Source organism: Martes martes (assembly GCF_963455335.1).
Source record: "Martes martes genome assembly, chromosome: 3".
In the NCBI taxonomy this organism is placed as follows: domain Eukaryota; kingdom Metazoa; phylum Chordata; class Mammalia; order Carnivora; family Mustelidae; genus Martes; species Martes martes.
The window spans coordinates 292,388-312,078 of record NC_137890.1 but is presented as its reverse complement, the minus strand read 5'-3'; the positions used below and the strand labels follow the sequence as shown (position 1 = coordinate 312,078).

General features: G+C 63.4%; 2 protein-coding genes across 3 annotated transcripts in view; both read right to left on the bottom strand.

Moving 5' to 3' along the window:
- Positions 1-283: 283 nt before the first annotated feature.
- On the bottom strand, positions 284-9,230 carry LOC308339824 (uncharacterized protein C13orf46; the record flags this gene model as incomplete). The annotated part of the gene is made up of 8 exons (XM_080798797.1): positions 284-350; positions 2,062-2,129; positions 3,973-4,020; positions 4,262-4,418; positions 4,832-4,962; positions 5,072-5,159; positions 5,788-5,839; positions 9,044-9,230. 8 exons carry the CDS (start codon positions 9,228-9,230, stop codon positions 284-286), a joined length of 798 nt encoding a protein of 265 aa, XP_080654923.1.
- Positions 9,231-12,052: 2,822 nt separating this feature from the next.
- The window catches only part of RASA3 (RAS p21 protein activator 3), a 115,014-nt gene continuing 107,375 nt past the window's right edge, over positions 12,053-19,691 (bottom strand). Inside the window, exons 22-24 of one of the 2 annotated variants that reach the window (XM_080799025.1) lie at positions 18,131-18,234; positions 13,969-14,152; positions 12,053-13,467 (exon numbers count right to left, since the gene is read on the bottom strand). In XM_080799025.1, the coding sequence (XP_080655151.1) occupies positions 13,392-13,467; positions 13,969-14,152; positions 18,131-18,234 (364 nt within the window). In that variant the 3' untranslated portion in view covers positions 12,053-13,391. Of the gene's footprint in view, positions 13,468-13,968; positions 14,153-17,509; positions 18,235-19,691 lie in introns of those variants that run through there. The other variant, XM_080799024.1, reaches the window with a different exon arrangement.

Here is a 19,691-nt window from a genome sequence, read left to right as displayed (position 1 = left end):
GAGGGGGACCAGAGAGGGAGAACAACTTCCGTTCACACTTTATTGTGTAAGATGGCCTCGTCGCCTAGTCCGCGGACCAGTGGGTCACACCTGGGTGGTCCTCGGTGCCCTGAAATGGTGTCGGTGTCATTTCTCAGGGCTGCTTGTCTGCAGCCCTGTCCCTCCCCGCCAGGTCACCGCAGGGCTGAGGCGGTGGCAGGTCAGGAGAGCAGCTTTCCGTCCCCTCCAGATGCCCCCTTGGCCTCCAGCCCCGTCCCTATGCCAACTACCTCATCCGCGGCGGCTACGCACTCTCCTTCGCCTTCCTTCTGGTGGGGTATGGGATGCAGCACACCCAGCTGGTCCTGGTCCTAGAGCCGGGAGAGACAGGCACGCCCGCCCGAGCTCAGGGCCCAGGGCCGCAGGCAGCACCCCTCCGCCCCAGCAGCCTGCCCCCTCATCAAGCCCGGGGGCCAGGGCTTGCCAGTCAGAGGGTGACAGGGCTCTGCACACATGATCGGGCTCCGGTGCAGGGCTGGGCTTGCCCTCCCCACAGCGGCCCGAGCTTTCTCCTGCCCACCCCGTGCTGTTGTCCTCTGCGCTGAGAGGCCGAACCAGAAGGGGCCGTTGATCCTAAGAGACCTCCCAGGCTAGCTGAACAAACCGCTCCTCTTGGCCCCAAAGCCAAGCCGGCTCCAGCCGGCCCCACACCCAGCCCTGCCCATTTCCTGAACACCGCGGCCCGTGCTGTTCCCCGGTCGCTGGTCTCTGGGGTCTCCACTTCCTACCAAAGCTGTCTCTGGGACAAGTCAGCCGTACCCCTTCCCTTTGCAGGGACCCCACAGCTCAGTGTCAAAGCATCCCCTGGACAGCAAGCAGCAGCTAGCCCGTGGGAGCCCAAGCCCACCGTCCGAATGGGCCCGGGGGGTGCCTGCATGGAGAAGCCTCAGCTCGGAGAACGGAGACGGCAGGTGAGCAGGGCCGTGGGACAGACGGGTGACCCTGAAACTGCCCAGCAGGTGTGAGGGCCAGGCCTGCGCGGAGAGCCTTCCGGAGTGCCCCTTCCCACTGGCCGAGCGGCTTCCAGCAGCCTGGGCTTGGATCTGTGTGCGGGTCCCGGCTGGCTGGTTTGTCGGGGGCGGCACAGTCATCGGGCCGGGGGCCGAGACCATGAGGCCAAGTGGGCGGATGGGGGACGGGCCGGCCCTTGGGGCAGAAAACAAAGCCGCCAAGCTGTGTCCATTGGAGCCCACGAGCCAGCGCCGTCCTCGCTGTTGCCGGGAGGGGCCTGGGTGACTTAGACGCTTTTGTGTTTCCTTATTTAAAAGGACCATGTGTCGGTTTTACAAAGGAATTTACTTTGTATCTAAATATCTCTATTAGAGCTATTTTTCTTTTAACAAGTGTTTGAGCAAATAAGCCACTGTGCTGACACAGTGCGTCCTGGGGCTGGGTGAGCCGCTACTTTCTTCCTAGCGCTTCTCTGTACTTGAAATAAAAACAGATCCGCGGCCTTGGGTGGTACAGCGGCCTGCTTCCAGCGCCCTTTAGGGCCTCAGGACTTCGTGGGACTTGGCTGGCCCTAGCCGGTGCCCACCCTAGGAGGGTGTGGGTGGTCAGAACAAACGTGCCTCCCACCCCCGTGCAGGGGCCTGGCCCACTTCACAGAGTCTCGGACCGGTGATGGGTGCTCCCTCCCGGCAAAACCTCAAACCGAGAAGCTGGAATCATCCCCACGGACACACGGACACACGGACACACGGACACACTTCCCTCTCACCTTCTCTGCCTCCTGCCACCTCTCCCACCTCGTAGTCTGGCCAATGCATTGGCTGATGGGATGGGGAGAAAGGGTCTGGCTGTCGGGTGAAGGGGACCCAAGCCAAGGGCTGTCCCTGAGTCCCACTGCTGGCCTCTCAGCCCCTCCAGGCTCATCAACGCTTGGGTCTCTGCGGACCCGGAAGAGGAAGACAGGCGAGCAGTGGGGTCCTGCCCGTCCCACGGGAGGCACCGTGGCCCACCAGACGCCGTGGTAGAGGAGAACCCCACGTCTCTGTGGATAACGCCACAGGCATCACTCACTCATCTTCTGACAAATCCCCCATGTCCATCTGGGACCGCTTCTCTTCTCTCATGGCACCTGTGACCACCTGTGGGAAGTGACAGCAGCACTTTAGGGAACAGGTGGAGAGAGTCAGCCCATCAACCACAGCCACCAAGGCCAGATCTGCTAGACCGGCCCAAGGGCCAGACGGGGCCATAGGGACTGTGCTGGCACTGAGCCTCTTCCCATGAGTTGGGACAGTGTCAAGTGAAAATTTCCAAAAAGTGGGGGGCACCTGGGTGGCTCTGTCAGTCGAGTGTCTGACTCCTGATTTCAGCCTGTGTTGGGCTCACGTGCTGAGAGCAGAGCCTGCTTCAGATTCTCTCCCTGCCCCTCTGCCTGCCCCACACTCTCTCTCATTCCACGTGTCCCTCTCTAAAAGAAAGAAGGGGAGGGAGGGAGGGAGGGAGGGGAGGAAACTTCCAACTAGGGCACCCTGACCAAGGGACTCCGCCCTTGAAGGGGGCCACTGTGACCTCTGGACTGTGATCCCAACTCTGCCACTGGATGACCCTCCTTGAGTCCTTAAACCCTGTGCTGCCCGTGAGACAGCCTTGTGAGGGGTGATAGCCCGCACCCTTCACTGTACCACACGCTCTGCGGGTGAAGAGGTAGGAGGTGCAATCTGGAAAAGGAAGGAGCTCAAAGTTAAAACACTTGCAGAGAGGGCTGCCCACTACGGCTGAGAAATGGAGGACATCCCAGGACATTTGTGCTGGATGGTCCAGACAGACCATTGGTCAACACCTTCATTTTGCAGAAAATGATGATGCAGTATGATGATGGTGATGATGATGATGATGGTGGTGGTGGTGGTGGTGGTGATGGTGATGACGATGACAATGGTGTTGAGGTGATGGTGATGGCTAATGGTGATAGTGATGATGGTGATAGTGATGGCAATGATGGTGATATGACGGTGGTGATGGTGGTGGTGGTGACTGGAATGGTGGTAGTTATGGTGATGGTGGTGATGTGATGATGGTGGTGGTGATGGTGATGGTGGTGAGGTGGTGATGTGATGATGGTGATGGTGGTGATTGTGGTGATGATGGTGATAGTGATGGTGGTGACGGTGGTGGTGATGGTGATAGCGATGGTGGTGACGGTGGTGGTGATGGTAATGGTGGTGATGGTGATGATGGTGGTGTTGGTGATGGTGGTGATGGTGTTGGTGGTGATAGTGGTGATCATGGTGATGGTGGTGGTGGTGGTTGTGGTGGTGATGGTGGTGTTGATGGTGATGGTGGTGGTCATGGTGCTGGTGATGGTGGTGATGGTGATGGTGTTGGTGGTGATAGTGATGATCACGGTGATGGTGGTGGTTGTGGTGGTGATGGTGGTGGTGTTGATGGTGATGGTGGTGGTCAAGGTGCTGGTGATGGTGGTGATGGTGATGGCGGTGGTGGTGGTGATCATACCCAGTACTGAGGCTCTCTGGGTACAGGCACCATCCTGAGTGCTTTACAGAACAACCTGGAATGTAGGTACTACTACGATCCCCATTGTATGGATGAAATAACAGAGGCACTGAGAGACATGGTGACTTGCGTATCTCTTGGCAGAGCCAGATGTGGGGAGCTGGTCTCCAATTCCCAAGCCTATGCCATTTGTACCATCCCAGTAGGCTCCCAGATGGGTTGACCCTGGCCTGAGAGTCTCGGACGAAGCCAGAACACATGCAAGGTGGAGGATAAGGAGGAGCCAAGGGTGGCTTTCAGATTCCCAGGCTAGATTCCCAGCATCCAGAGTCCTCCTGGCACTCTGGCCCGCCTCTGCCTCAGCCTGCAGTACATTCTTGTGGGACGGGCTCCCCGGGCAGGCCGTGTGGGCCCTGAGCACCAGCTTTCCTGGCAGATGGTCTGGCTCTGTCGTCTGAGGGCTTTTACCTCCTCGGCATGGTCTCCCAGATCAATCTCCACAAACACAGATGGGTTCTGTGAATGGAAACCAAGGAGGTGTGGATGGGGTGAGCTGCAGAGGAGAGGCGGCTTCCTGGGAGGGGCTCTCAGCCCTGGGGCGGCCGGGTCTGCACCACCACTGGGACCACCAGACAGTGGCTGTGCTCCGCGGGGGCTCCTGAGGAGCTGGGCAGAGAGCTTCCGGCAGTGTGGATGGCAGGAGTCCACGGCCGGCTCCGCAGAGAGGAGGACAGCCCTTCCTCTTCTCCCTACGCACCCTGACAGGTCCCTGAGACCCCAGGGTCTCCCCGGGCTTCACCCTCTGAGAACGGGGGCTGCGGGTCACAAGCTGATGCCCAGAGCTGGCCCACAGCAGCACGTTGCCCACCAGCCTCCTGGGACCCGCTTTGCCGCCGCACTGGTGCGGACTCACACTGAGGCATGAGCGTCTCAGGCAGTTGCAGGGGCTGCTGCCCACCGGGGCTGGCTAGAACACCCGCCTGGGGCGAACCCCTGGACCCCCAGCAGGGACTATTTGTTGTAGGTCCTGCTAAAACGGGTCCAGCTCCTTCTCTGTTCCCTCCCACGATCAGGAAGAAAATGAGAGCCTCCTTCCCTCGGAAAGTGCCCAGTGGGAAGTCCTACCACACCTCTGATGGGTCTCTGGCCCGTGCTCCGGGGCACCTCCTGTCAGGTCCCATGTGCCTTTGGCAACTGCACTGTTTGGGAAGCTGGGGCGAGGATGCCCAGTGTCAGCAGGGAGCCCAGGGCTTGACCGAAAGGATCGTGGGTTGAGGCAGCCCTGGCTCCAGCCTGCGGCACGGCCCTGCCAGGACGACTCCAGGACCGTGTGTCCACAGCCTGCTTGTGGTCCTGCAGGACTGTGCCTGTCACGAAATAGGCACATTTTACGAAAGTCAAGGCTCTTGCCTCTTTTCCGGGAGGATCATCCACCTTGATGGACTCCGGTTCCTGTTCCTGGAGAAGACACCGGCAGGTGGGCACCGGCAGGACCCGAGGGTGGCGGGTGCGCGTGCCTGGCCAGCCCTCCTGCCCTTGCCCTCGCCTCCAGGCGGCGCCTCCTCACCTCTGGCTCTGTCCTTCCACTGTCTGGGTCCAACTTTCCCCGGGCGTCCTGGTGCTTTTCCTGCGTGTCTTCCTCTGGGTCCGCCTGACTGTGGGGGGAGCAGGGCGATGGATGGGGCTGGTGCTGTGGGGATGTGGCTTCGGGCTGGCCCTTTCTCCCCTCGGGCGTTGGGAAAGTTCTGGGATGTGCCCCCAGCAGAGCAGGGCGGGACAGGGTGTAGAGGCCCTGCCTCCTGCCTGGTGGTGGGAGGGTGGGGGGCTGGAGGACGGGGCAGAGGTGTTCAGCCCCAGGCATCGAGGACTGGGTCGCGCTCCTCGAGCATGGTTCTGTGGCGGTGACGGGGATGCAGGGAGCCCGTCGGCCTACCGAGCTGCACACCCAGACCTTCCGGAGAGACGAGACCTCCGGCATGCCCGGCAGCCTGGAGAGTCGAGTGCAAACGTTTGCCACGACAGGAGCTGCCTAGGGCCCGGGGTCACGGCTGGCTCCAGGGACCGCCCGGGGAAGCAGGAGCAGGGGGCAGGGCAGGGGCGGCTCGCATCCCTGAGAAACCTCCCATCTGAGCCCTCGGGGTCGTCTCCGGGCACCCCTTCCTCCCAGGGTTCCTTCGGGATCCTGGGTGTCGACCTTGGGGCCGGCCCTGCTCCCCACCCCACTGTCTCCTGCGTCACCCTCCTGTCTCTGCAAACCACCTCTGCTGGACAAAGACCTCTTACCAGCCGGCATCTTCAGTGTCACTCCGCGGGTCCTTTCCCTGGTCCTCGGACTCTGGGGAGGACGGAGAAGCCTTTGTCATCAGCACGCCCTGGGCCCATGGCCTGGCCCCGCGAGGGCAGAGAGGAGCCCAGCCCAGCCCCTCAGGGAGTGATGGGCCCGTGGCCTGGCCCATGAGGACGGGCAGGCCCTCCCACAGGTGCCGAGTCTGAGAGGACGGTCCAGGTCCCACTTCTCCGTGGCCACATTTGGGCCCAGGATGGCAGAGGCGGCTGGTTCGCCGCAGCTGCTCCCCTCCCTGCCGCCCGCTCGCCCCCGTCCCCCACCCCAGCACACTTGGGGCCCGAGACGCAAATGCAGCACGGCCTGGTGAGAAGTGACAAAACCTTCAATCCTGCCCCTGACAGGAGGCCTGGGGAGGCGCCCCTGAGCACCCCGATTCTGGGGAAAGGCTCCCCTCACCGACGGCGCTCGCATGTCTCAGGCTGGGGGCCCCTGCAGGCCCGGGAGGGGGCAGCCGGGCTCCGGGGGGCGGCCTGCACACCGGTCCTGCTTCTCTGCAAGTCCCGCGGCCCGGGTGGCCCTTGAGCTTCCCCCGCCATCCCTGCCCGGGGCCTGCCCTCGCGGGAGGCCCTGCCCCGTGTCAGGCGGTCGGCCTCGGTGGGAGACGCATCCCAGCCAGGCCTCCCGGTGCTCCGTGCGCGCGGCCTCGGCCGTGTCGTGCGGACCCCTCTCTGTGACTCATCGGAGTCCCCTGCGGGTGGGAACAAGGGGTTCTCCATCCTGCTCTCGTCAGCCGCACCCACCCAGGCTCAGGGGTGCCGAGGCAGAGGCTGGCCACCCCAGAGACAAGGCTCTAAAGGCCACGGGCAGGGGTCTGAGGGAGCAGGGTGCAGGGTAGGGTGGGGGCGGCCCTCGGGCCTCCGGATGGTATCCGGACTTGGCGGCTCTGGAGACATCGCAGGGAGGAAAGGCAACCCCAGCCTCCAACTCAGCGAGCAGGACCTGAGTGACTCAGAAGCAGTTTTCCAGCCGGAATCTTAAAATGGAAAATCTTCTGGACAATCTCCAGCAGGCCCTACCCGTGGGCACGCGTGTGCGTGTGTGTGTACGTGCGTGTTCTGAAGACCCGGGGCTGATCTCTAAACCTGCTTCTTTCTGCGATATGTGTCCGGCAAGAAGGAAGGATCCGTAAAAGAGACACGATTCCTTTTCTCCGAAGTAGACGCCCCGTGCGTCCTCTGACATAAAGGCAGGACAGTAATACTAAGTGTCCGCAGGCCTCGCCCCTTCCTTTCTCCAAGACAGCGTCTGTGTGTATCGGGACTCTGAGCACATGCGGGCAGCGGGCGGCCCCTCAGTGCGGACGGCTCGGCCAGCCAGCGAGCGGCGGGGGGAGGGCCGAGTGAGGCCTGAGGACAACGTGGCGGGTCTCTGGAGGGCTCCCCCTGCTGCCTCCTCTCCCTCAGCCGACGCGTGGGTCTCTCCAAACTGCTTACAGACTACTTCTTGGCTGTGAGACAGCCCTGGGCCCCGCGGGTGGCAGCGGGTCTGCAGGCGGAGACTGGGGGTCAGGCCGTGGCCGCATCCTCTGGACAGTCAGTCCAGCATCGCAAATCATGGAAACGGTGGTGCGGAGCTGGCCGGGGGTGGGTAGTGACGGTCATCAAGACCTTCTTCGTAACTGGCCTTGATTCTGTGGTGGGGGTGCTCCTTGCCCCTCGGCAGCACGGCTGAAGACCTCAGCGGTCCCCACACGCCTCGGAGGAAGGCCCTCTCCTCCTCTCTGGACCCCCCCACCCAGCATGCACAAGTGTCGGGCGGAGAGCCGGGTGCCGCTCGAGGGTGGCCTGGCGCGGGACGGGTGGCATGGCGGGCCTGTGTGCCGGGGTCCGGGGCGGGGGGTCGCGGACACAGCTGCGTGAGCCTGGGCTGGTCCCGTGGGGGGCCCTGTGCAGGCCAGGGTGGGGAGCGGGGCTCCGTGCGTGGCCACCCACAGTTGCAGCACACGGACCACGGGTTCCCGCTATTTCCTCTGACGCCGGGCTCCCCCTGAGGTCCACGTGGACCGCCAGCTGCAGGTGTGCTCTGGCCGCCCCTTGTCCCGCCCATCGGGTTCGCCAGCCCAGCTCCTGTGTCCTCACTGCCCCTGTTCCCAGCAGGTGTGCGCCGGCGGGGCCCCCTCCTCTGGACCTACTTTACCACGTGGACAGTGGGGCTGGCAGGTGAGCCTGCTGCTCCCCGCCGGCGCACTCTGGGGAGGCAGCAACCCTCCGCTGCGTCCCGCGCGGGCTGCCAGGGCCAGTGCGGCAGGCGGGGCGCCACGGGGATGTGTCTGCCACTCACCCGGTTTGGGGAGATTCCACGGTGCTGCTGGGAGTATCCGGCTGTGGGACCGGCACCGTCCTCCCTCGTGGCCGGCCTCGTGGCCGCGTTACCAGACCCCTCCCACCTCACTGTGCAAAACTGCCTGCGTGGACTTAGGTGGGTTCTTCTTTGGGAAAAGCTGCTCCTCTTTCATGAGCCTGTGGAAGGCGCGCCCTGCTCCGCGGCTTCAGGGGACGGAGGTGGCCCTGCGCCCAGCCGGCCAGCAGCTCCTCTTCTCCCCGCCCCCCAAGAGATGTTTACCCTGAGAGAGCCAGTCTTCGTCCCTCGGGCCTGAACTACAGACCGTATTTCCCGCTGACCGCGTCTCATTTCCACGGCGTCCCGACACCCTCGTAAAGGGCCCCTTGCTGGGTGACCTTCCCGGGAGAACCAGGACCGCGGAAGGCCTGGCAAATGACCGAACCAGTCACCAGCAACCCTCGGTCACCTCGGGGTCCAGCCCCTCCGGGGAGAGGACCCTGAGATGGCTGCTGTTGGGGAGCCTGGGGGGGCGAAACTCAAGGTTCACACAAGGACAGAGTGTCCCAGCCCCGCCCCTGGGGCAGCGCGTTTAGGAAGAGCCTGGGGGGCAGCCCAGCCCCGTGTGCGTTCTTCGGCCCGTACCCCACGTCCACGGCCCCCTGGGGCTCGCTGGTGGCCCTCCCTGCACGTCTCCCGAGCGGACCGCCTGGAGACGTTCTACGCGGCCACGGCCCTCGGGAGGCACAGCTGGCCTCGCGCCGCTCCCGACCGCGGCCCTGCTTCCCGTGGCCCGCTCCGAGGGGCCCATCTGGCCACCGGCAGACCCTGGGTCTAGCTCTGCCAGGCCTCTCAGATTCTCGGCGGGGCGATGGGGCCGGGCGGGCGGGAGGGACGCTGCTGGGGACCCACCCGGCTCCCTGGACAGCTTCTTGATGTCGCTCGGAGGGTCCCCCTTCTGGTGCAGGCCGCCCAGGCTCCTGCTCCGCTGGAGCTCGGCCATCTCGCTGGCTGCTTTGAGGTGTCCAGGGGCCACCCCTGAAGCAGGGACCCCGGGGCCTGGCCGGTGCCTCCTGTGTGCGGCCGCGTCCTTCTCCATCCTCCTCCCCCGTTAGGTTTTCGGAAAGAAGAGGGACGCGGGCTCCCCAGCACACCGTCAGATGGAGAGCATGGCTTCCGACCTCCGTCTGATGAGCTGCCCGGTGTGGCCAGGGGGCCCCCGTTGCCAAGGGGCCCCTGTGACATCACCGCACTGTCAGAGGTCAGAGGTCAGCCCAGCGCAGCCCTTCCCGCGGGAGCCCTCCCTCCGGGCCTGCAGCAGCCCTCCCCAACGTGGACGCGCCGCACAGCCGGGGTGGGGTCTGCCTCAGGCCTGCGGACGATCTCCTCAGGGTGAGATTCCGTCGCTTCCTCTTCGGACAACGTCCCCATGCACCGAACTCAGGCAAAGGGACCCAGGGTCGGACGCGGCCATGGTGGCGCCCCAGGCCTTCATTCGTGGCCAGGAGGCCCGAGGGGAGGAGGCTCCGGGTGGCGTCAGGTGTGGCCCTGTGGGCAGGAGCTACACTGATGGAACTGGGCGCTGGTTTGCCGGCACAACTAGGACCCGGTTCCCACGGTCGGCTCCCACGCGGGCACCCACGGTCGGCAGGTGGAAAGGCCCAGGTGCGGGTGCTGCCAGGGCTGGGCTCCCCACAGCCACTCAGCCAGCGCGAGCCTTGACCCCGTGTCCTCCCAGGGTTGTGTCGTGTTGGCGCTCAACAGTGCAGTGGCTTCGGGGGGACATCGCAGCGTCCACACTGCTCTCCCCGGGCAACTGCAGAGCCGCCCTCTGCCCTCAGGCCACATGCTCCCCGACCGCCCCACCCCGGGCCGCCCTGTGACCGAGACCCCCTCCCGGAGGCCCCCACCCCGCCCCACGGAGTCTCTGTATCTGTGGCTCTGGTTCTGGTTCTTGTTCACTCGCTGGGCTTGTCGTCGTCGTCTCGGGCCCACTTCTCCGTGGACTCACGCGGTCGTTTGTCTTCACTCGTCTGATTTCGTTCAGAAATCAGAGGGCCTCTGGGTCCAGTCATGTCACAAGTGGCACGATCTCCTCTTTCTGATGGCTGCGTCGTGGTCCGTTGTGTGTGCGCCCCCCGGCCCGTATCCTCTTTCTCCGTCCATCCCCGCCGGACGCTCGGCGGCTTCCGCATCGTGGCTATTGTAGAGAAGGCCGCTGGCAGCGTAGGGGCCTGGGGCCCGTTGCACCCGTGTTTTTGCGTCCTCTGAGTTCATACCCAGTAGTGCAGTTGCTGGGTCGTAGGGAAGCTCTGGTTTTGGCTGTTTGAGGAGCCTCCGTGCCGTTGCCCAGAGCGGCCGCGCCAGCCTGCGTCCCCACCCACGCACGGGGCTCCCCTCTCTCCGCGTCCCGCTGACACCTGTGGTTCCCGTGTTGTCGGTTTCTCCGTTCTGCCGTTCTGGCAGGTGTGAAGTGACACCTCACTGTGGTTTGGGCTCGTCCTTTCCTGACAATGACTGACGTTGAGCATCATCTCCTGTGTCCACCGCTGCGTCCTTATCTTAGAAGGACTCCGGTCATACGGGATTAGGGCGTGCCCTAATGACTTCGGGTGACCTTAATTACCTCTTTAAAGATCCTCTCTCCAAATACTGTCACAGTCTGAGGTGCTGGGGTCAGGACTTTGCCATGAGGTTTTGGGGGACACATAATACAACTTAACAGAAATTGTCTGATGTCATCCCAGCAGACATTTTCTTTAATCTCCAAGCACCCAAGGCCGCAGGACATCACACTCAGGGTCCTCCCCGAGCAGCCGGCCGATCGTACAGATTCAGAACGAAACAAAAGGGACCCGATTCCACACGCACGTCCCTCCCTCCGACGCCTCACAGCACGTCCACGGGCGGGCTCCGCACCCAGCGGGGGGCTGGCACCGCTGCTGACGTGCAGGTACCCGCGTGCTGAGCTGCTGGTCGGGGAGAGGCCGAGGGGCTGCGGCCAGGGCAGGGGGTGCTTAGGCTGTCTGGAGGAAGAGCACATGGGCACACAGAGGCCCGCGAGACACTGTGACCTGTCAGGAGTCCCAGGAGGGGGGCTTCTGGGTCCCACGTTCCCTGAGGCTTTCTCCCTTCTGTCCTTCCACGGGGGCAGAACCTCCCTGGGTCCTGCACGTGTCTGAGTTGGCCAGCACCCCGGGGCCCTGCTGTGGACGCTCTTGTCCCGGCTGACTGATGCTGGTGGCCTCTGACCTGGAGGCCTCATGGGCAGATGTGCCCCCTCCGTACCCATGAGCCACCCCCCCGGCCCTGGGGCCATCCCGCTGCTGGGAGGGGCCAGAGGAAAGCAGCGATGCCGCTCCCCCCCGCCCAAGTCCATGCCCCAGAGAGGGGCTGACTGCCCCCGCTCCCCCCACCCCCGCAAGTCTAACCTGATGTCCCAGAGTCAGCTCACCTGATTCTTTCCTAACAGCGGACTCGGGCTGGGATTAAAACAGCAGCGGAGTGAAAACCACACAGAAGGAAGGAAGAGGGAAACGACGCGTCCCTGCTCTGGACTCGGGTCTCCTCCAGGCCCCCTCCGTGCATGCAGCCCCCTCCCTCCGCCCGACCAGGTGGGGCAGGGCCCTGCGCACCTCCGGCCTCCCCGTGGCCTCTCGGAGACAGCAGCACGTGCGGGAGCCCGTCCTGCCCTCCTGGGCTGACGCCCGTCTCCACCCCCACCAGAGCTTCTGCCAGACACGCTCGGACGCGCTCAGAGGGCCCAACCCCACACTTCCCATCCCACAGAGCACTGGGGTTTCCGCTTGACCCAAAGGCTCGCAGCTGAGCCACTCCTGCCACGTGGCCTGTCGCCTCCCACGGGCCCCTCCGCCATGCACCCCATCGCCCACGTGCGCCGTTAATCAAACCGTCCTCAGAAAGAATAAAACGTCTGTTTTAATTGGCCAGTAAAATACATTGCAGATCATTAGTATCTTATAAACAGAGACATCAAGTTACAAATCCGAGTTAAAAACTGCAGTCTGGTGCGGCCTGCTAGCTGTGCGTCCCTAAGGGTATTTTCTGCAACATCTTCTTCCACCACTTTTGTGACAAGTCCTATCCGCCATGGTTCAGAGTCTGGACAGTATTTGCAAATAAAAGCAGAGACAGGCACAAGGTCTGAGCATCTGAACAGTGTTCTCCAAAGCTCGAAGGCCGGCTGCCCCACGTCGGGACGCCCCACCCCCCAGAAAAGCACCCCCGCTGCCTGGTAGCTTCTAGGGGCCCCACAGAGACCCAGCGAAGCCCTGTTCCCAGGGGCTGGGGATCTGCACAGCTCAGGATGTTGCGTCCCCTGGGGCGCTCTGGAGGGCCGTCCACCGGCTTCCCAGAGAAGCGGCTCGTGCCCGTGTGCCTGCCGTGCACCCTGCCCTTTGCGACAGGCCTAGATGCTCTGAGGTACTTCATCAAACAGCTCGTTAGAAACGGTCCTCTAAAAACATTAAGAAAAACAGCTTGAAAATAATGCACATTTCTATTTTAAAAACCTTCCCCAAACTCCCAGAGGGGGCAGCTAGGGTGGACCCTGCTCTCAGTCCCACCGACAGCAAACAACACTTCTGCTCGAAGGGGCGCGGGCCGGACACCCTGCACGGCGCGTCGCCCGCTCTGGCAGTACCGGCGGCGGTGGGACCCAGCGTCGGCAGGAGCGGACGGGAAGCCCCGGCACTCTGGGCAGAAGGGCCCCGCGCCTCCGAGTCGTCAAGGCAGCCGCTCGCGGGGGCGTTCGTGCGCTGACGCACGAGGAAGCGAAACGGACCTTCGGCAGGAGTAACGGCAGGGCTGGAAGTGGAGGGCCGGGGCCGCGGCCGCCGGCAGGCGACAGGACACGAAGCGCCCGGCGTGCTGGTCCCGCGGAAGCAGGGCGTGTGGGAGGGGAGAGCCGGGGGCTCCACCGCACAGGCCGCCCAGAGTCCAGCAGAGGCCCAAGGGTCCAGGACAGGAAGCACGAGTTCTGCAGCAGGCACGGCGGCCCCGGCCCCTCCTTCCAGAAGGGCCAGCCCAGGCCGCCCGCCACCCGTGCGACGACAGGGCCCCGGCAACCACAGACGAGCTCCGGGAGGGTCTCAGCTGCCCAGGGAGCCCGGCGCTGGTCACAGGGGAGCGGCGAAGTGAAGGCCCCGTGCCCTATTGTCCTTTCTCTGTTCCCTCAACCCGAAGACTGGGGCTTTCCCGCCGCAGCCCAGGGCACGATCCTGGGACGGGACATTCTGCTTCAAATGGAATGCGTGGAGGTCTCCGACTGCTGCCTGATATAGCTCTGGAAACTCTTGTCTCCGATGGGGTGCTCCCTGCAGAGGGGAGACGGGGGAGCAGAGACAGTGAGGCCGAGTCCCCGACCGCCAGCGCCCATCCGCACGTTTCCGTATCTTTTTTTCCGTCTTTAAACGTGATACATGTTCATCAGAATAAGTGTGAAAAATACAGACAAAGGAAAAAAAGACTTAGGCAGAAGTCACCTATAGAGGCGTCCTTGTGGCCTAGAGAGAGGCAAAGGGTGTGGAACTTCTGGCCCCTTGAAGCCCAATTTTGCAAGCAATGGGTCTGGAGGTGGAAGGGTCCGGAGGAAGGAGGGACCGGGAGGCGGGCAGTTAGGGCGGTGCTGTCCACGGGGCCCTGCCCGACAGCTGGGGAGTACAGGAAGGCTGCTCTGAGGAGACGGGGCAGCTGCCCAAGCCTCACGGGTGCGTGCGGGTGGCTTTAGGGTGGGGCTCTGCCCCAGGAAGCTCCTTGCAGTCCCTTCCCCGTTACCTCTGCCAAGGGCTCCCCTACGATGCAGATGCCGTACTCACTGGCTCCCATACTTGGTCTTCTTGAACTTGTCCCTCTTGTACTGGGCATGCTCCCGCTCCAGGGCGCCAACCCCAGCGATGACCTGCTTCAGTGTCTTGTAGGTCTCCTGGGGGTCGTCGATGATGAACGTCGAGTACTCCTCCTGCTCGGGCCCGTCGTACACAGATCTGCTGCCACAGGCCTCTGCGGTGTCGGGAGGGGCCGGAGGTCAGGGCAGCCTCCTCAGGGAAGGGCTGACCGCTCCCACGCAAATGCACAGAGAAGCAGAAGCCATTCCCAAGAGCTGGACCAAAGCTGAGCCCCGGAGAAGCCAGGGTCTGACGCCTCGTCTGACCAGCTTGTCTCCTGCGCACCCGCGTCTGTCCACACCCCACTGCTCGCTGTACCAGAGCTGGCAGATGTCGCTTCCTGGACATAGGACCAGGGCGTTCAAGGGCCTGCGGGGTCACCCAGGGTCAGTCTGGGGAGATGACCGCAAGGAAAGCCCCATCTTAGAAAGAGGGGCCAGGGCGTCACTGACCTGGCGTTTACGTACACACCCTGTGGCGGGGACACCGGGGCACCAGGGGCAGAGGACACTGTCCTCAAGGGTGTCACCTCTTGGCTGGGCTGCACGAGCGGCTTCCTAGGACCTCTGTCACCCCCACCTGCTGGACGCATGACTTTTTCATTGGACCACCTCACTCCTGCTGAAGACCACGCCGTGGCCTCCAGGCACCCACGAGAAGCACCCAGACACCGCAGCGGGGCCTGGGCCTCCCAACCTGTTCCCCAAATACCTAGGCTGGGGCCAGGTCTACCCACTGGTCCCCAAACACCTGAGCTAGCCCTCCCCCCGACCTGTCCTCAAGCGCCCGAGCTGGACCCTCCGCTCCAGGGCCGCAGAGGGTCTGTGTGGGAAGACAGGCCATTTGGACGGCCCTGGGCTGAGGGGAGCCCAACCTAGGGAGCTCCTCGCCCCACCTGCCCTGCTGTTTCGTTATCACAGAAGTTGTAGTGTCCGTCCCACTGTCTTTATCTCCAACCCAGGAGAACCCTAATTCTTACTGAAAAATCACAAGTCTGTACAAGGGAAGACTAGGAAGATTTAATTAAAGATTCAAAAAAGAGAGACTCTGACGTGAAAAAGACAAGCAGCGTAAACGTGAGGGACGAACGGACAGAGGAGGAAAAGGAGGGAGGAGGCCGGTGCGCAGCTGGTCTGAGTTCAGCCTTTCTCTCTCCACGTCCCACGCAGGGTCAGGGTCTCGGGAGCCAGACTGCCTGGACCCCCTCCCCAAAGTCCCCACTTACGGGGACTACTGGGCCTGGAGCAGGTTACTTACGTCCGAGCCTCGACGAGCCCTTCGGGAAGTGGGGGCACCGGTCTCCCCGAGAGACTCCTGCCCGGGGGCCTGGCAGGACCTGGGAGCTGTACTGTCACAGCCAGTGTGGACAGGTCAAGAGGCACGACCCCGGAACTAGCACCTGTCTGTGACCCTCGCTAACAGCGACCAGCACGAAGACTCACGGCTGGCGGAGCACGGCTGGCGGAGAAGGGACAGATGCGGAGGCCTGCGGAGGCCTGCGGATCCCGAGCAGGGGAGGGGGAGGTGCGGGGAGGTCGCTCGGATATGCAGCCGGGCGGCCTGCCTTACGGGCACCGTGTGGCTGGATCCTGGGCCAACCCAGGCGGTCAGCCCGTGTCACGGAAGAGGACATGAGGGGCTACCCGGTGGTCTCACGGCAGACGCCAAAGCTGTCTCTGGATTGAGGCCTGGGACTCGCAGACTCATCCCACGTGGGGCGCTGAGGAGCGCGGCCAGAGCGGGTGAGTGCTGGGAGGGACCCGAGAGGCGCAGGCCGGGGAAGAGGCCCGAGGCCAGACCGTGGGTCCACGGTTGTGCGGGAGACACGGCTCGGTGCTCCGTGTGATTCCTCTCTCTAACCTTCCCAGTGCCCTGAGAAGTGGCCACTCGTGCCTGTTCTGCAGAGGGGAAAGCGAGTTGCGGTCCCGGGGCTCATCACAGAGCGGGGACCCTGCTGCCACCCGGAAAGGCACCCGTGAGCTACTCTCAGCCCCGTGGCCCCCGTCCCCGCCAAGCCCGGGGCTAACCCTTCCCTGCCTCAAGTCCCGGGTTCCACTGTCCGCAGACTTGAGGGGGCAGGGGGAAAGAGCCAGGGTGGGCCCAAGTGAGAATGGCCAGGCGAGTCCGTGCCCCATGCGGGAGGTGGAGGGGACCCAGTCTCTCCTCTCGCACACGCAGCCCGAGCACGGCCGCCTCCGAGCGCCAAAAGGAAAGGACCGACCACGTCGGGGGGAAACAAGCTCTGTGTCCCGGCGCTCGAGAGAACAGCCGCAGGAATATAAAGGGGCGTCTCAAGGCCACCGGATGCTCCGAGGACAAGCTCTTGGCCTCAGAGAAGCACCGAGGCTCCAGGCAGAGGCCTGAAGACAGTCAGCGCGGCGGTGGCCAAGCGAGGGGCACTGTAAGATCTCCAGTCCTGCTGACAGTGGGGACACTCGCCCAGATGATTCCTACCCTGGGAGGGAGGCTCGCTCATCCAAGCACCCTCCGTCTGTCTCTCCACCCATCATCCATCCACCCACCCATCACCCGTACACCCATCACCACCCACCCATCACCCACGCACCACCCACCCACCCATCACCCGCACACCCATCACCCACCCACCCATCACCACCCACCCATCACCCACCCACCACCCACCCACCATCTCTCCATCCACCATCCGTCCATCACCCATCATCCACCCCTCTGCCGTCCACTGCCCGTCCATCCATCATCCAGAAAACAGTATCATTCCTCCTTCATGTCAGGCACTGGGGCCAACAAGACCTACTTCTGCTCTCAAAGGGTCAAGTCCACTGAACGTAAACACATCAGAGATGGTCCTCATGGCAATGATAGAGATACACACAGGGTTAGAAAAAGCTCCCAGAGAAGGACGCTCACAAGACAAACAGGTATCAGCCAGACGAAAGGGGCAGAGAGTGGCTCTGAGGGACAGAGGCATGGGGGCCTGTGGTGGTGGGGTGACCCCAGGCTGGAAGAAAGAGGGAGACGGTGCGTAGAGAGAGGCCACTGGGAAGTGGCTGACCACGCAAGGCTCAGCCAGCCTCCTTCATGAATCTGGACCTCACAGGGTGGCTTCACCCTAAGTCTCCTGACCATCCTCTGTCCTGGTTACCCCTCTCAGTGCTCTGGGGAGGGGCTGTCACCCTGAGGCGGGCTGTAACCCCAGGACCACTCCCGCGCCGACTCCGAGGACACCTCAGGGCCAAGTGCCGGGTGTGCACACTTGCTGGGGGAGGACCCACTGGGGCAGGGGTGGGTGTGCGCATGTGCACGGTCGTGTGCAGGTCTGCACGGGAGCATTTGCTCACGCATGTGCACCCATGTGGGACAGTGCATGGGCCTGGAGCCTGGGCGTGTGCCCAGAGGCGGCCCCCAAGGCTGCCGGAAGGGACCCGAGGCAGGTGCGGCTGAGCTCCCGACAGACAGCTCGCAGGGCGGGACTGAGTCCGTGCCCGGCTGAGGCCCGCCCCTGAGCCTGCTGGGTTAGGTCAGAACAGGAAGGTGTATCTCCAGGCCCACTCAGCGTCCTTTTGCGTTCCGGGGGGGCTTGCGGGCCCTCGTCCGCGTCCCGATCGCCTCTCCTGAATCTCAACCCAGTCCCTCCCACGTCACCCACCGTCCGCAGAACACAAAGGCAACGAAAGGCCCAGGATGACGTGTGCCCACGCTGCGCCTGCCGCTTCCGGGCGGGAACACGGTCCCACGGTCCCACGGTCCCACGGTCCCACGGTCCCACGTGCACACTCGCCCACGTGCCCACGCGTCCCCCCCCCGCCCCCTGGCAGGCAGAAGAACGAGGTTGTTAAACACAAGATCTTCTCCAGGACTTGGTGGCTCGGAGGTCGTGGCCAAATTCCCTCGTAAGATAATGCACAGAACCTGTTCCTACAGTCGATGCCCCACGCCTGCTGGCCTGCGGGAAGCGCTTCCCTTTCAGCCCCCGCGTGGGAACACGCACAGACCGCGGGGGCTCCGAGGGCCAGGGGCCTCTGCAGGAAGCTCCAGTGCCCCTGGGACCCCGGCAGGCGTCTCCGCGGCCACCTGCCGCCTGCCGCGAGGGCGCGACAGCCGCCGGGCCTACCTTGCATCTTCTCTAATTTGCTCATATACGAGTGGAAGAGGGAGTAGATGCGCTCCGCCTCGCGGTCCCCATCGATGTCCAGCTGGATGTTCGCCGGGAGGCCGCTGCCCAAGCACCGCGACACGACGACAGAAAGAACGATGATGTCAGTCATTCCCTGTTTTGGAAGCTCACGGGACCACGGAGTGATCTTATCCCTGAGGAACTTATCCCCGACGGGGCCGGGGCCCACGGAGTGATCTTATCCCCGGGGAACTTATCCCCGATGGGGCCGGGGCCCAGCTCACGAGCACTGAGGGGGCCTGTGCACAGGCTCGGAGGACCGGAGGTCCACAGCCCTGCTGAGACAGCGGCCGACAGGCCAGGCTCGCTCTGCTGTGACAAGAAACAGAAAGAGCCGCTCCTGGTGCACGTGGGCCACGGGCCCGGCGGGGTCGGCCTGCCGCCCCAGGTGAGGATGGCCAGGTGCCGCCTCTTCCCGCAGCGTGCGGGGGCTCCGGCCCTGGCCCGAGGGTGTGGCAGGGTCCCAGCCCCCGCACACAGTACTCAGCCTCTCCTGGGTGGGACCCGGCGGGGACATGCCCGAGTCCCGGCCTTTTCAGCTATGAAGGCGACCCTCTGCTCCCACCTCGTGAGCTTCGGGGCGTCTCTCACCCTTGCACCAGACGGCATTCGTCACTGTCCTCACAGGTCACAGGGGCACCCTGAACGCACCCAGGCCTGCTTCCGGGAGCGGCCGAGGGAGCCCCTCATGACCCCCAGGAGGCCCAGCTCACGGTGGGGCAGGGAGGGAAGGGAGAGGGAGTCAGATGACAGGTGCGGACACTGAAGGGGGTGTGGGCAGGATAGTGGAGGCCTCCGGGCTCTTCTGGAAGAAACACGACAGCACCCCACCCCTGGGAGTCCTCCCTCAGCACGGAGCACCCTCCCCACTGCCGTCCACCCCGAAGGACCACTAGGGCCCTGGGGAGACAGAGCACCCATGACGGCTCACAGCCCCTGCCAGTCTCAGGGCCTTTGCAAGGAGGCATGGAGGCACCTCAAGAATTGTGAGCACAGCCCCAGCGCAGCCCCTCGGCCAAACCTCTCTGTACAGTGCACAAACCGGACAACTGTGCTTGGCCACACGGGGTGCATGTGAGACAAGGACTGAAGGGACCCCATGAAAAAAAAAAGAACAAAAATTTTTTTTTATTTTTTGTTTCTTTTCCAGCTTCTGTTCTCGCTAGGCCTGCACCCACGCCCCACTCCACGCATGCTTGTAATGCACGCAGCCTGTGTCCTCCTTGCAATGGACAAATGCGTGAGGGTATCTTTGGAGTTTTCCAGCACAACAGAAAAGAGGAGTGAGCAGGCAGGGTTGTCAGAAATGCTAAGACCCCTCATTCCAAACACCTTGAGGCCAAGACCCCTGGCTTGAGGGAATGAGTAACTTACAAAGGACACCTGGACCCTGTCTTTGCGCCGACCAGTTCCTGGACGCCTAAGGGGACACGTGCCCCAGACCACAATCCCCATGAAAAACCCAGACCCCGAGCAAAGAGGAGACTCCCGCTGTTTT